Here is a 15056-nt window from a genome sequence, read left to right as displayed (position 1 = left end):
AGCTGTGCCATTATACAGCACCTCTGCGAGGCAAAGTGCTCGAGAGACTTTTTGGGCCGTGTCTCACTTTGGCTGAAGAGGAGCTCTGCCTGCATTACCACTGCACCTACAGGTCCCACCCAGCCACGTCTCCCATCTTGCTCCATCAGAGACAGAGAAATGCAGAGCTGAAGAGCAGAGGATGCAGACAGCTGATCTGTCGTGGACAGTGGTCCCTTGCTAATTTAATATTCAAAACTATTTTTAGTACTTAAACTGCCAGATGGGAAATAAAGTGGTCCAAATCACATAAAATCCTCCTGGGACTCTCCAAGACAGAAGGGAACATCCCACTTTGTTTGGAGTGGAGTTTGTGATGAGTTCCAAGGGAGTCTGAACTCCAGCAAGCCACTGAGGTCCCCTGTGCTGCTCTGAAAAGGGCAGTCTCCTCCTGGAAACAGGCATCCATGCTTTCTCACATGCTTCCTCAGCAAAACCCAGGCTGCCACTGCCCTAAAATTATGGATTGGCAATATAAACTGCCCAAAAACTTGGTGCAAAGGTCATTCTGAATCTGCACTCCCATAAAGCTCAATGATTCCAGAAGTACTGAAAAAAAGTTAACAAAGTCCTCTCTGCCTGCATTTTTACACACATGGTCTTACTGCCCTTGCTGGGGCAGGACTATGGTCAGCATCCCGTTCTCAGTTCTTCACCTCACTCTCCCACATGTGCATGTGTGCATACATACAACTGAAAAAAGGTCACCTGATGGAGACAGTATTATTTTAGCTGTAACAAAATGAAGGAACAGCTCCCTCGCACTGAAATGATTGTGTGCTTGTTTCCTTTCTCTGTAGAGCGTATGCAGTGACCTGTTTCCTTTCAAACCTTTTTTTTTAGGGTTTTTCTCCATTTCTTAAAAAACAACTCACCTAAAATCTCTGGATTCAATGAATTATTACTACTATTATTATTAGTGTGTGGTAGCTGGCTAGCAAGAGACATGTTTTATAATCTTATTACCCACACCAAGTCTATGAACCACAGTTCGACCGACAGCCAGAGGCTCAGCTCTGCAAAGAATATGCTGTGTATTAACCACTGAAGAAAATCTAAAAGCTTTTGGTTTTGTTTTATTAAACTGTTTAGAATACACACCACAGTAAATCTGAACCATAAGGTTTCCTTTTTATAGTGCTTAGCAATCCTATTTTACAGTAACAATAAAAAAACAACCAGTCGTAAAAATTCTTGACCTTAGTGCTGCATTAAAAAGGGGGCTTAGGAGATGATTACCCAGAGAGAAGGGGCACTTGCTCTGTATTAACTCCTGCAGCTCTGCAGGGCCCTTTCACATTTTTGGGTGCTACAGCTAGAACAGGAGATAGAAATAATACAGGCGAAGCCCTGGACTATTTGGATCATTTCTAATTCCGTGCAGTGCACCTCTCTGAAGGCGGGAGCCAGGTGCCCAGCTGGGGATCATCCTGGGTCACCTCCAGGAGGAACTGCAGGGTCTCAGCTCCAGGTCATGCACATATCTTAGAAGGAGATGCCTAGCCCTCTGCCACCTTCTCCTGCCTTCCTCGCCACCCCCAGTGAGGCCGAAATAGGTAAGGGCTGGAATGGTCCCATGAGCCATGCCAGTCAGCATCACCGCTGGCTATGTGCCACAACAACAAGGCATGTTTTGGGTGAGGAAATGCTGTGGAAGAGAAGGGCACAACACAAATTCTGCGTACTCTGCCTTCCAAGCAGACACCACAGCAGCATCTCAAGCAACCCCAGACATGTCCTCCCACTCTCTCCTCTCCTTTTGCAAGCTTGGTGGCAGGAGGATTTAGCTGGCTGTGTACAGTGCCTGGCTCCACAGCACTGCTAGCTTAGGATTTGTCTCTTTATCTCCAGGACTACAGCACGGCATTCTGCTGCAGAGCAAAAGGGAGCCTGCCCTCCCTCTGACAGACCTCAGCAGACACACACTCTTTGCAGAGCACACTTGAGTTTCTGACTTATTCCAGCGCACCCCCTCCAGCCACACACTGCTCATGCTCTGCCCCACCTGCCAGATGAAGGGCGTTTTAGTTGAAAACCACTGGTTCACCAAGTCCCTCACTGACTTTCGTGGAAAGCACAGATTACCTGAGAAGCACATCTGGCCTATTCAACATTTACATGTTCCTCTAAGTTGTACAACACAGTGTGCACTCAGTAACCATTTAAAGGATGTATTGCAAGCAGCAATGGGATGCTAAGAACCCATGAACAAACAAATACGGCCTAATAAAAAGACCATGCTTGGTAGGAATTCTCTCCCTGCCTACTTGCAGAGCCTCTATGGGGAACCTTCAAGGTGCAGCCACGGCTTGGCTGCACACAGGCAAGCTGGAAGCAGGATTTGTCCACCACTGAGCACAACAGCCAATGCAGCTCTACAGCGGTGTCCAGCAGTGACAGAGTACATATCAAAAGCCAGAGGAGCATAAAGAGGATGCTCCTGCATCAATTCAGATCATCCCAGGGAGTCCTGCAAAAAAAACAACTTTGTCAACAGTGATGTCCTGCTGCTCCTCCCATGTTCCTGGCAGCGCAGATGCTGCCTTTAAATGTACTCCTTGTGGAGGAAGAGCTGAGGAGTGGTGGTAGCCAGACCTAACGAAGAGGTAAGGCAGGCACACCTGGTGGCTCACTTCTCTTTCCAGCCTTGGAGACTAGCAAATGGGCTGCCCTTCCCAGATGACTTACTTTAGACAGAGCATCATATGGGTAATTCTTTTATTCACAGGAGCAGCCAGCTGCAAACTCTTGGAGAGCAAGCCAGTGTTATACTTAGCATCATCACCTTAACGCTCTGCAGCTGATCCTGACTGGGGGTGAGGGGGTTATTCCCAAGAAGGAAAGTAGGAGGAGGTCGCAGATGCTAATCTTGGGTGACAAGCACTGCAAAGCATTCAGAGCAACAAAAGAGATCTAACTATCATCACTACAGTTTAGCTGAACTCAGCCAAGACATCTAGCCCAGGCTTTCTGTGTGTCCATTTCACCCAAGACTCGCCACCAGCTATCTTAGAACAAAACCCAAAATTACTGAAACACCAGAGAGACTCTGTTAAGAGTTTTAACATATCCTCCTCCTTGGGTCTTTAAAAAAAAAAAAAAGGCAATTTTAGGGGGCATAAAATTTGGTTTCGCATTTAGTTGTTTGCAAACAGAATTCACAAGTCAATTTTTAGTGTGACGCAAGAAGACAACAGCAGGACACTGGAGCAGAAACTTGGATGTCAAGGACTTCTGGTGCATTACCTGCTGGCCGTGTGACCTTGGGCAAGCCACCAAACAACTCTGTGCCTCAGTTTCCCAAGCTGTAAAGCAGGGTGGCCACTGCTCTCCCATCTGGTAATGCTACCACCTGAGAGCTGACCCCTCACAACTGCTGCTGCACTTGCACTGCTCAAGGTGGTTTTGTTTCGTTCCTAAAACCAAGTAAGCATCTTTTATGGCACAAGGAAAAAGAGACTATGACACTCTGTCTTGACTTCCTTTGATTCCAGCATAGAAAATACAAGAGACATCTATATCTGTCCCTCCTTGATAGACAAACTTAATTAACCTTTGCTATTCTGTTCCAACCGATTCTTTGAGACAAAGGCAGTGACCCGTAAACAATATGTTACCATCAGAATCTCAACTGCTGTGACATCAAGAGATATAGCCCTATCAGCAGTATCGGAAAATAAACCGCTTAGATTAGCTCCTCCAAGAAATATGGATTACATTCATGTCACACATGAGCTGTCAGAAACATTAGGATACTTTTAGCATAAATCTGTAGTGTGAAGGGTATGTTATGAATACAGTATATAATACACTGCTTACACATAAAACTGGGATTGTGTCAGGTGACTTGCACAGTGTGTATATATTTAAACACATGCACCCGCACATATATTTACACATTTTACACCAGAAGACTCAGTCCACACACTACTTACTGTAAGAAGGCCAGGCTTATGAGAGGAAAAAAACTGTTCCAGAAACAGGTTGTGCAAGTTGAAAGGAGCAACATTCTTTACTCAGAAGTTCAAATTGCTAGCTGCCCTACCACAGCCACGTGCAATAGTAGCCGTATTTGAATCTCTGCTACTTTTTACGAAATTCTTAAAAAACATTTCTCTAACTCAGCAGTGTGAACTAATTTCATTTCCAAATGGCAAACATAATTACCATCTTAGAAAATGAGTTAGAATTTCTCAGTCTGACTCTCACCAATATGAATTTCGTGTCTTTGCTCTAACCGGGTTTAAGGAAAGAACAGAAAAAAAAAAACAGGTTCTGGAATTGAAAATGTTGATTTGACAAGCTGCATTAAAATGAAATGAAATGAAACAAAACGAAAAGAAATGAAAAGAAACAAACAAAAAACAACAACTCAGCATGAAACAGCAACTATATGAAATTCTGACATTTGCCCAAATCCTCTTGACCAACCTTCACTTTTGCCCAGAGCAAGATCCCTGAAGTTACCAGAGTAACACAAGAAGCTCCATCAATGGCCCCCAGGTGTGGGGGGCACATTCTGCATCTTGCAGCCCTCTAATGGTCCGGCTACAGGAACCAAAAAAGTTTTAACGCTTTTTGGGGAGGATGCCAATGGAGAAGGAGTCACGGTTATCCTTATGCTGTGGGTCACATGCCAGCAGTTTCATTGCCACCCTGGAGAACTTAAACCTGATTAGATCTGGACTTTAACATTCAGGTTTTATTTTCGTTGCAGTAAAAAAAAAAAAAAAAAAAAAGACTGCAGCCACCTCAGCATATTCCAGTTCCTGTCCCTAAACAGGTCACCAGAGCAATGCCAGCAGCACCAGCTTCCACTGTACATTAATGTGCTCTGACTTGCAGTCCTAACGCTGGTGAACTCATTTAACTGTTAACTGAATTGAATGCATATAAATTCCTGTCATAACAAACAATTATTAGAGCTTCAAGGGAGGGTCCAGTTGCTCCCAGAGAAGCAGAGTGAAAGGAGACATAGAGTAACCACCACTTCTGCTACGTTTCCTCTCAGACCTAAGCCTGCATTTTCTTAAGATGCAACGCCGAGCCTCGGAGCTGGCAGAAGCAGCAGAATCTAAGTGTCTCAGCCAAGCTATTGTCTTCATTATGCTTATCAAATCATGATGGATACAGCTTCTGGGGAAATTATATATAAATGAATAAAACCTACAGAGAAGTGCCTCAGAAACATGTACCTTGGCAAATTCACTCAAGTACATGAGTCTCTCTGCAAAGAACAAAGACTAATGAAATCTGACATTAATCTACATTAAAGATTCAGTGATTCAGTTTATTTGCCAGGGCTCAATGATGCATTAATCCTCATCCCATCCCACACACAGTCACACGTTTCCTCCCCAGCTTTTCTCCCTTGCTCCCTAAATCCTCAAACAGCAGACAGCCAGGCTGCTGAAGGCCCTGTCTGCACCCAGGAGTTACATTGCTGTAAGTATGCAGTTCTCCTTGTCTGGCTGCAGTAGTTCCAGGACAAGCAAGCCTCCAAGGCAGGGGTCTTGTCTGTACTGCCTGAGCCAGGAAACCTTCCTGTGAGCACATGGCTGGCTTGCACCAGCACAGAAACCCTCCTGTGGGCTCACACTTGCTATTACTATAGACATTGCACAGCTTTTGTTTTAGCAAAGGAGCAGAAAATCAAAAACCTTAACCAGAGCAGTTATAGCACCACCAACTACAAAAGCAGACTCACTATTGCTGGAAGACCAGTTAAGAAAACATGTCTACGTGAAAAATAAACCCAATCAGTACAGGCAGTCCAGCAAAAATACCAGTGTTCACAAAGCTACGTGTTTTCTCTAGAGAGAAACTGCACATGTAAGTTTGCAAGCAAACCTCTTCAAGGTCTAAGCAAGGCTCCTCTTTGTGGATTGTGCTTCAAGACTCTCTGAAACCCTTTACTGTACTTGATAGTGAAACTCATTCATCTTTCTCCATTAAGCATCACATTTCTAAGATCCTCCTTTGCTGGTAGCCTTCTGTGTGCAGAATCAATGTTTAACCATATGCAGCAGCTGAGAGCTCATCCTCCTTACAACAAAACCTCTTCAGGGCCATGAAGGGTTTTACAGTCTAAGCATCACTGCACCCACGGCCATCAAGTATTATCTAGTCTAGCTCTCACTGTAAAACTTTTTATGATTATTTGTGCAATGTTATGCTGCCATAATACCATGCGAATCCCATGATTCGTAACTCTTCCAGCAATAACAACCTTCCTTGCAGATCAGTCTCTAAGAAAAATCTTGTAAGTTACATTACACTGACCTTGAACTACACTCCACGCTACTGAGCAGGAGACATGGGTTCTGGGTTTAGGCCATTCAGAAGCTGGGCAGATGTTGCTGCTGCAGGCAGGAAGTACTGCCTCTATGCCCCCTGCACAGACTTCTCACCAGAACAACACTCTGAGATCTCAAAAGGTTTGCCCAGGGTAAGTTCAAACCTCAGGTGAAATTAACCAGTAAAATCACATGGACGTGAATGGAACCACATGATACATCCCACAAAGTGAGAATAAACACCCAGTACTTTGAGCCTGCTGGTAAGAGGAAAACAATCTTTTTTTTCCCCCTAATCACATCTTTGGTATCCCACTAATTTGAGCAGTGCTTAACTACAAGTTATTTACAGATTCTGCAAGACAAGAATAAAATGAATGGAAAATACATAATTGCATTTATTTCTTTAAGGGTGTCCTCAAGAACAAGTATAGTTGCATGTATAAAACACATGGGATACTCAGATTATAAGCCAATGGTAAACGTCAAAAGTTAGGTAGATGTCAAGAAACAGACAGTCTCACAGTGAACCAAAGGACCCTATAGGTCAGGACTTCTTACACATACAGTTTAGCTTCAAATTAGAGTATAAGATAACAGAACTGAAAGGACACCACCTTCACTCCTAGGTTCATCATATTGTAACATATTTTCATTGGTACCTTCCTCAAACACTGTGCACTATCTATACATATAACACATATACTTTACTTTCCTTTTTTTTTCCAAGAAAATAAAATCACAGAAGTTTCTATTCGTTGGAGGAATTGTGAAACACAGGACTAACCCTGCAAGAACTTTCACAACACAAATGCTGCAAACCTTCATTTGTATTATGACAATGTCCTCAGTCATCAGCTCCACAGTAGGCTCTTCCTACTGTAATATCCTGCAAAAGCGTCTGAAGAAGTAACTTTCAATCTGAAATACTCCGTTATGATGTGCCAAGTTACCCCAAAGAACCAAAATTAAACTTAAAAAAGCACTGGCACCTTGCTTCATTACCACACACAAAATCCTATTCACACCTTGCCTTGACTAATTTTCACCCTGGTCTGGTGACCAAATTCAGCAACTACAGAGAATGCTACCAGCTAATCTAACTAAAAAGGTGGGGAAGCCAATCAGTGCACTGAGAGAAGAAAGCTCTTGTGGTCCAACACAGTGGGAGGAAGGGAGGGAGCTCTTTTCCCCCTACAGTTGTACTCATTTTGAGAAGGGGACATGAAACAACACTAAATGGACAGGGACGTAACATCAAATGCAGTCTGCTGCAAAGCCATGATCTTAGAATTCTTTAGGGCTTTGGGGCAATTGACTGAAGGATCTGGTACACAGGTAGCTTTCCTCCATCCTTCCAGTAGTAGGGATCAATATTGAAGGGAACAGGCAGACCAATTGATTAGGGACGGAGGATCTGATCAGAGCTGGCAACTGTTTAAGGATATTTTCCTTGGAGCGCAAGAGCTCTCTATTCCCACCTGTAATAAATCAAGCAGGGAAGGTATGGTTGAATAACGATCTGCTGGTCAAACTTAGGCTAAAGAAGGAAATGCACAAACAGTGGAAACAGGGCCATGTGCCCTGGAAAGAGTACAGAAATGATGGTTGGGGCTGCAGAGTCCCTCCCACTCTAACTGATGAGCAAGTTCAGGACCTCCTGACGCAACTTAACTACAAGTCTACAGAGCCTGATGCCATGCATCCCAGGGTCCTGAGAGACCTGGCTGATGCAGTCGCCAAGCCCCTCTCCATCATATTTGAAAAATCACGGCAGTCAGGTGAAGTCCTGATGACTAGAAAAAGGGAAACATCACTCCCATTTTTAAAAAGGGTAGAAAGGAAGACCCGGGGAATTACAGATTGATGAGCCTCACCTCTGTGCCTGGGAAGATCATGGAACAGATCCTCCTGGAGGCAATGTCAAGGCTCATGCAGGACAAGGAGGTGATCCAGAACAGCCAGCATGGCTTCACCAAGGGTACATTGTGCCTGGTGGCACAATCTGGTGGCCTTCTGTGATGTAATGACTGCATCAGTCGACAAGGCAAGACTGACTGACGTCATCTACTTGGACTTCTGTAAGGCCTTTGACACAGTCCCACACAACATCCTAATCTCTACTGGAAAGATACGGATTTGAAGGCGGACCACCTGGGGAATAAGGAATTGGCTTGATGGCCGCACCTAGAGAGTAGTGGTCAATGGCTCTATGTCCAGGTGGAGACCGGTGACAAGCGTAGTCCCTCAGAGGTCTGTCTTGGGACCGTTGCTTTTCAGTATCTTCATCGATTTCACAGACAATGTGACTGAGTGCACCCTCAGCAAGTTTGCAGATGACACCAAGCTGAGTGGTGCAGTGGATACCAAAGAAGGAGGAAATGCCATTCAAAGGGACCTGGACAGGCTGGAGAAGTGGGCCCATGCGAACCTAATGAGGTTCAACAATTCCAAGTGCCAGGTGCTGCACCTGGGTCAGGGCAATCCCAGACCAGAGTACAGACTGGGAGAAGAACTCATTGACAGCAGCCCTGCAGAGGACTTGGGGGTTCTGGTGGACAAAAGGCTCGACATGAGCCAGCAGTGCACGCTTGCAGCCCAGAAGGCCAACTGCATCCTGGGCTGCATCAACAGAGGGGTGGCCAGCAGGTTGAGGGAGGGGATTGTGCCCCTCTGCTCTGCCCTTGCGAGGCCCCACCTGGAGTGCTGCATCCAGGGCTGGGGCCCTCAGCACACGAAATATGTTAGAATGAAACCTGTTAGAACGCATCCAGAGAAGGGCTACAAAGATGATCAGAGGGCTGGAGTACCTCTCCTATGAAGAAAGGCTGAGAGAGCTGGGGGTATCCAGCCTGGAGAAGAGAAGGCTCCAGGGAGAACCTCACTGTGACCTTTCAATACTCAGAGGTCTTATAAAAAAAATGGAGAAGGACCCTGCTTGGGGAGATAATGATAGGACAAAGGGGAATGGTCTTAAACTAAAAGAGGATAGATTTAGGCTAGATATTAGGAGGAAATTCTTCACTCAGAGAGTGGTGAGGCACTGGAACTGGTTGCCCAGAGAAGCTGTGGATGCCCCATCCCTGGAGGTGTTCAAGGCCAGGCTGGATGGGGCCTTGGCCAACCTGATCTAGTGGGTGGCAACCCTGTCTATGGCAGAGGGGTTGGAGTTAGGTGATCTTTAAGGTCCCTTCCAACCTGAGCCATTCTGTGATTCTATGACTCATGTGTGGCCCCAGCAGCTGTTGCCCCAGGAGACCCCACCTTTTCAGAAGGACCTTTTCATGAAAAAAGGTGTCTAATGCTGGGAAAGACTCACTTACGGTGATGTGGACTGGCAGAGTAATTGCAATTGCCATGGTCTCAGCTCCAGCTTCTCAGTATCAGAAGCTGAAATGCTCTTTGAAAGTTGCTCCCTGTGCCAGAATCTCCAGAGCAACTCTGTCAGCAAAGGGAAACACCAACTATTCCCTTCAGAAAGGAGGCTTTGGTGGACATTTCATCTTTCTTTGTTGAGTGATTTCACAGCAGAGCCTTTGGAGATGGCATCTTGCCCTCTTCTGATGCCCTACAGGAGAGGTCTGTCCTCGTGTTCCCTCAGACAAGAAACACAGACATATACAGCCTCAAAGGATACAACTTCCGAGTTTAATTTCAGACAGAAAAGGCACAATTGCAGCCCAAGGCCAAACACAGCACTCAGGGTCACTGGAAAAAACAATCCCCTGCTTTGATAGGTCTCCTCTTTCATCCAGTCTTCTACTGGTAGTGAGTTGGAGGGCATGATTATCCTAGTCCTAGAGTAAGATGCCTCACTTGGACTTACACCTTAACTGACACAATACCAAGAACGGGAATAAAAAGCTCTGCTGCTAACCTGTCAGACACAGCCTATGATTTTAACTACCCAAGCTGAAATCCCAAACGCAGAAGAGGACACTACCAGAATACACCCTTAGCAACACCCTACACCACACTCAAATGACTGCCACCAACCCCTGCAGAATAACATGATCTCTTGGGCCTAATGGAATGGGTCACTTCACTGCTTTGGATGTGAAAGCTGAAATACATTAAAAAAACAGGTTCCTGAAGAGCAAAGCCTCTCAGAAATAATGCTTGAAGCTCCCAGGATGTTATGCTGGGTAATTCTGGAAAACAGCTCATAATCTATTATGATGTAAATCAGAACATGAAGTCAAGTGGGTGCCCTTCACCTGTGTTGGTGGTGGCCTACCTATACCTACACCATTGTTTTCATTGTGCTACATCAAAACCACCCATTTTGGCAGAGTTTGCTAAAAAGGGTCCTAATACCATCCTGTACTCTGGTTCTGGTTTTGCACAGGCCTAAGAAACAGCTCATCATCCACCTCACTCCGCCACTTAACGCCTCTGTAACATCATACCTGCCATTGTTTTCCTGACTGGCTTGGCATGTATGTTGCTGGGAGGCTTCGAAGGCTGTTTTTCATGGCCGGCCCTACAATTGCACCCCCTGTCTCACTTGAGGAAGGCTCACCAGCCACTGCCATTTGGTACTGGGAGTAGTTGTACAGGTTGTTATAGTAAGGATACAGGGATGGCTGGTAAAAACTGGTGTAGTAGGTGGAGTCCACAACCAAATCAGACGTGCTCTCCAAGTGCCCTCTGCTGGAGATGGAAGGGATGTCCTGAATGAGCATCCGTCCCTCTGGAAAAGAAAAACACAAGCAATTATGAAACAGGAAGCTCCATAAAGAGCATTACCTTTCACCTTCTGGTAGGCTACTGCTTCTCCTGAAGGCCAGACAGATGGTAATAAATAGTATGAGGTAGGAGCTGAAAAACTGCTGCATGTTTGGTGGAAGATCAGGAGGTCTGATGTTCACTCAAAGCTTGAGAATACCTATACGTACGACAGACTGCAAAAGAAGAGACAAAACCCACCAAAGGTTAATACAGTGTGCTGAGTCCTTAAGCAACATAAGCTGGTCTGATGATGATTTATATTAGCTAAGGACGCAATCTGCTATTATTTTTAAATTATAACTGTGTGCCATACCTCTTAATCCCTTGGAAATAGAAAGGCTCCAACTACAAAATGACAATGCTTTCTTCACTGCCCTTTCTGCTTGGCATCCTATGGGCAAGAGGATGCTTTCTAAGCATGCCTCTGGAACAGGCAAACAGCCACAATGCCAAGAGAAACTTCAGTAGGGAACACAGTGCAATCAGCCAAGGTGCCCCAGCAGCCCACATGCTCACTCTGAGCAGGGAGGCCCTCAGTTCTTGCCCATACCCAAATTTAGCTATTGTTTACCTACAGAATCACAGAGCAGAACAAGCTCTTACACCGCTGGCAAAAGAGGAGGAGGAGGGGATTATTCATGACTTGTCGCCTGCACTCTTGAGAGCCTGTGGGCTGAAAGCCACCCAGTTGCATACCCACAGCCTTCCTCAGCAGAGGTCTACCTCAACCACCACTCCCTAAGGCAGGGGAGTTTCTCAGAGGACATCTGAAGTCCTGTTTTCCTTACTCCAGTATCAACTGGTGCCCTGGGATACTTCCAAAGATGAAAAAGAAAGGTGCTCCTTGGTATTGTTTTGCAGCCAAGCTCTGACACGCTCCATCAGTTACCTAGCCAAGCCAGATACAGCAAACAGCTGCTGCAACCTTCTTCACCATGTCTAACCACATCCTGAATATACATTTACAGAATCACACAAAATCATCTAGGTTGGAAGAGACCTCCAAGATCACCTAGTCCAACCTCTGACCTAACACTAACAAGTCCTCCACTAAACCATATCACTAAGCTCTACATCTAAACGTCTTTTAAAGACCTCCAGGGATGGTGACTCAACCACTTCCCTGGGCAGCCCATTCCAATGCCTAACAACCCTTTCAGTAAAGAAGTTCTTCCTAATATCCAACCTAAACCTCCCCTGGCACAACTTTAGCCCGCTCCCCCTCATCCTGTCACCAGGCACGTGGGAGAACAGACCAACCCCTACCTCGCTACAGCCTCCTTTAAGGTACCTGTAGAGAGCGATAAGGTCGCCCCTGAGCCTCCTCTTCTCCAGACTGAACAATCCCAGCTCCCTCAGCCGCTCCTCGTAAGACTTGTTCTCCAGACCCCACACCAGCTTCGTTGCCCTTCTCTGGACTTGCTTGAGCACGTCGATGTCCTTCTTGTAGCGAGGGGCCCAAAACTGAACACAGTACTCGAGGTGCGGCCTCACCAAAGCCGAGTACAGGGGGACAATCACTTCCCTAGCCCTGCTGGCCACACTGTTTACATATTAAACAAGGGAATGACTGTAAAGCCCACTACTCATGTAGCTCGGGTCCTACCTCACATCCCTGTAATCCTGCACTGCACTACTCTTTATGGTTTCTGCACCATAATGATCCCTTCTGCAAGCTGCTGCTTTGTGGCTTAAAGCATGCTGATGAGTTCTCAAGGTCTATCAGTATGGAGATAAAGCAGCACAGACAACAGGTACCTATAAAATAACATCCCTAACAGAGATGTCAGGCAGGTACTGCCTGCTTCATTTTGTTGCTTTCTCTGTATCTCCATACCTTAGCTACTTATCTGTTAGAAGAGTATGGTGGCATTTTTACCAGCCTCTCACAGCCAGGGAAATACTTTCCACGGTACAACGTATTAAGCTGCACGCTAGAGCCAACAATCAGTTTTATCAATTATTGCCACTTACAATGCAGTTTTGTTTCACTTCTTCAGCTGCAATCATGAATAGTATCATCCCCTGTCACTAAATTACACAGTGCCCCTGTCCCTATTCTGCTGCTGCTGACATTTTGCTGACATCAATGAGCTACATGTTTATTAGCAAACAGGGCCTCCTGCATCTGTTTTTTCTGCCACTCAGCTCTAAGTGAGCAAGAACCCAGCCAGCTGACTATTTTAGAGTCTCTCGTATTTACAAACAGAATAGAGGAGTGTGCAGACTGGCAACATCTGCCAAAAAGTAGGAGAAAGCAAACATATGTCGCAACTCACATTTTCTTCCTGAACTTAGGAGTGAATTTAGCTTTGACGCCATGCTTTGTGACACGTTTCTGCCTTTTTTTTTTCTGTAGCAACTGTAGCATTTTCCTGTGCTTCACCTGGGAGGAGGCAGTCATTTCATACAAGACACAGCATTTATGCCATCCAGATAAGAGGCCAAACAGGTCAAAGCACCCCAGAGATTACTCTACAGTCCCGCCAGTCTTGAACCAGGTTGCCAAAATTCGCAGTTCTTCAATGACTCTGGCATGCACAGGGCCGAGAGTCATGCTGCAATCCAGCCCTGCGCTCTTATACGTTCAGCCTGGCTGAGTCTTGTCACCATCTACTACTACTAGTGCATACATTTTACATACACTACGCTGTGTAGAACACATGCAACTGCAAAATACATGGAGGGGAAAGAGCTTTACTACTAATGGATAGTAACTCCCCTGCAAGCCTTGACTTTTTCTGAGCAATACAGGCTCAGAAAGAAAAGCCAGTCAAACCAGCCAGTCTCTGCGTGGGGTCCCGTCAGAAAAGTGCTACCTGCCGAGAGGAGCACAATTAATAGCCAAAGAGCACCGTCCTTGGAGTAAAGCAAGGCACTCAGAGACCTGCCCCTAGAAGATTTCATCTTAAATGTAATCCAGCAGTTTTTTGCTATATTCGTGCTGCTTATACCCAGCCAAAGTCTGCAAGCTAGCTGATGGGCAAGCACACTATTTCTGGGCTACACCATCCTTAAACACAACTACAGTTGCATAATAGGGCAGATCAACTTAAAACAATGGCTGCAACTACAGTTCTGTGGCATGGGGTTCCTTCGGTGGGTCTTTGGTGTGTATGGTAATTTCTGGCAGTATCATGAACCTTCCCACAGGCCTTACGTCCGACTGCTCACAGAGCAAGGTATCCTACCAAAGGGAGGCTGTTAGTCTTTGGCTGTATTTTCTGCCTGCAAGGAGAGGATACCAAGGTCAAGAAGGCAGCTTTCAGTTGTGTTTTTTTTTTTTTTTTTCCAAATGTAATTCAACACAGCTGAATAGCTCTGCTGGCAAGGAGAGGGTCCTCCCCTGCTTCAGAGCCTGCCGCATTACAACACCTGCACGAGGGGCAGCCCTGAGGTTCATTGCTCTAAGAGGAGCAATTTTGGACAGGAATTAAGCTCTCAACAAGGCAACTGCTGCTATGCCACCAGACTCCCACTCTTGCCCCTCCACCTGCCCTTTTAAAACAACAGGGCTCTGCAGGGCCTGCGCAGGTCTTGACTGCCTTTACCAGCCTCACGAAACAGCTGGGAAAGGCTCTGGGGCAACAACAGCGTGTATAACCTTGCCCCAAACTTCTGAGGCACAAATTTCTGAAGGAGCAGAAATTGAAGAGTAAAACAAACGCGGGATTGTTAAAATCCTCACTTAGTTTTTGTGACATTGAGTCTACAACGCAGGGCCATCCAAGGCCTTCCTTCTGCAAGCAGTGCTCTGGCAATGAGACAACAGTATCCCTTCACACAGCTGTGCCTTTCCAAGCTCTTTTCTACTAATTCCTGTGGAGAACTGATGCTACTTTTTTTGCACTATGTACACAGTGTGAAATACGACCCACTCTTTCACAGAAGATCGATATGATGCATGATAAATATTGTTATTGATCTTGTAGTGTTGTAGGCGACTCTCCAGCTCTATGGCATATTAATAGTAGTTAACCAGTAATTCAT

General features: G+C 45.7%; 1 protein-coding gene across 1 annotated transcript in view; it reads right to left on the bottom strand.

Annotated features, from left to right (window-relative positions):
- DMRT1 (doublesex and mab-3 related transcription factor 1) overlaps positions 1-15056 on the bottom strand; it is a 60897-nt gene that overhangs the window by 27828 nt on the left and 18013 nt on the right. Inside the window, exon 3 of the mRNA XM_035565865.2 lies at positions 10745-11028. Within this exon, the coding sequence (XP_035421758.2) occupies positions 10745-11028 (284 nt within the window). The remainder of the gene's footprint in view (positions 1-10744; positions 11029-15056) is intronic.

Source organism: Cygnus atratus, chromosome Z (genome assembly GCF_013377495.2).
Source record: "Cygnus atratus isolate AKBS03 ecotype Queensland, Australia chromosome Z, CAtr_DNAZoo_HiC_assembly, whole genome shotgun sequence".
Lineage (NCBI taxonomy): Eukaryota > Metazoa > Chordata > Aves > Anseriformes > Anatidae > Cygnus > Cygnus atratus.
The sequence above is the reverse complement of the archived record's forward strand: the minus strand, read 5'-3'. Positions and strand labels throughout refer to the sequence as shown.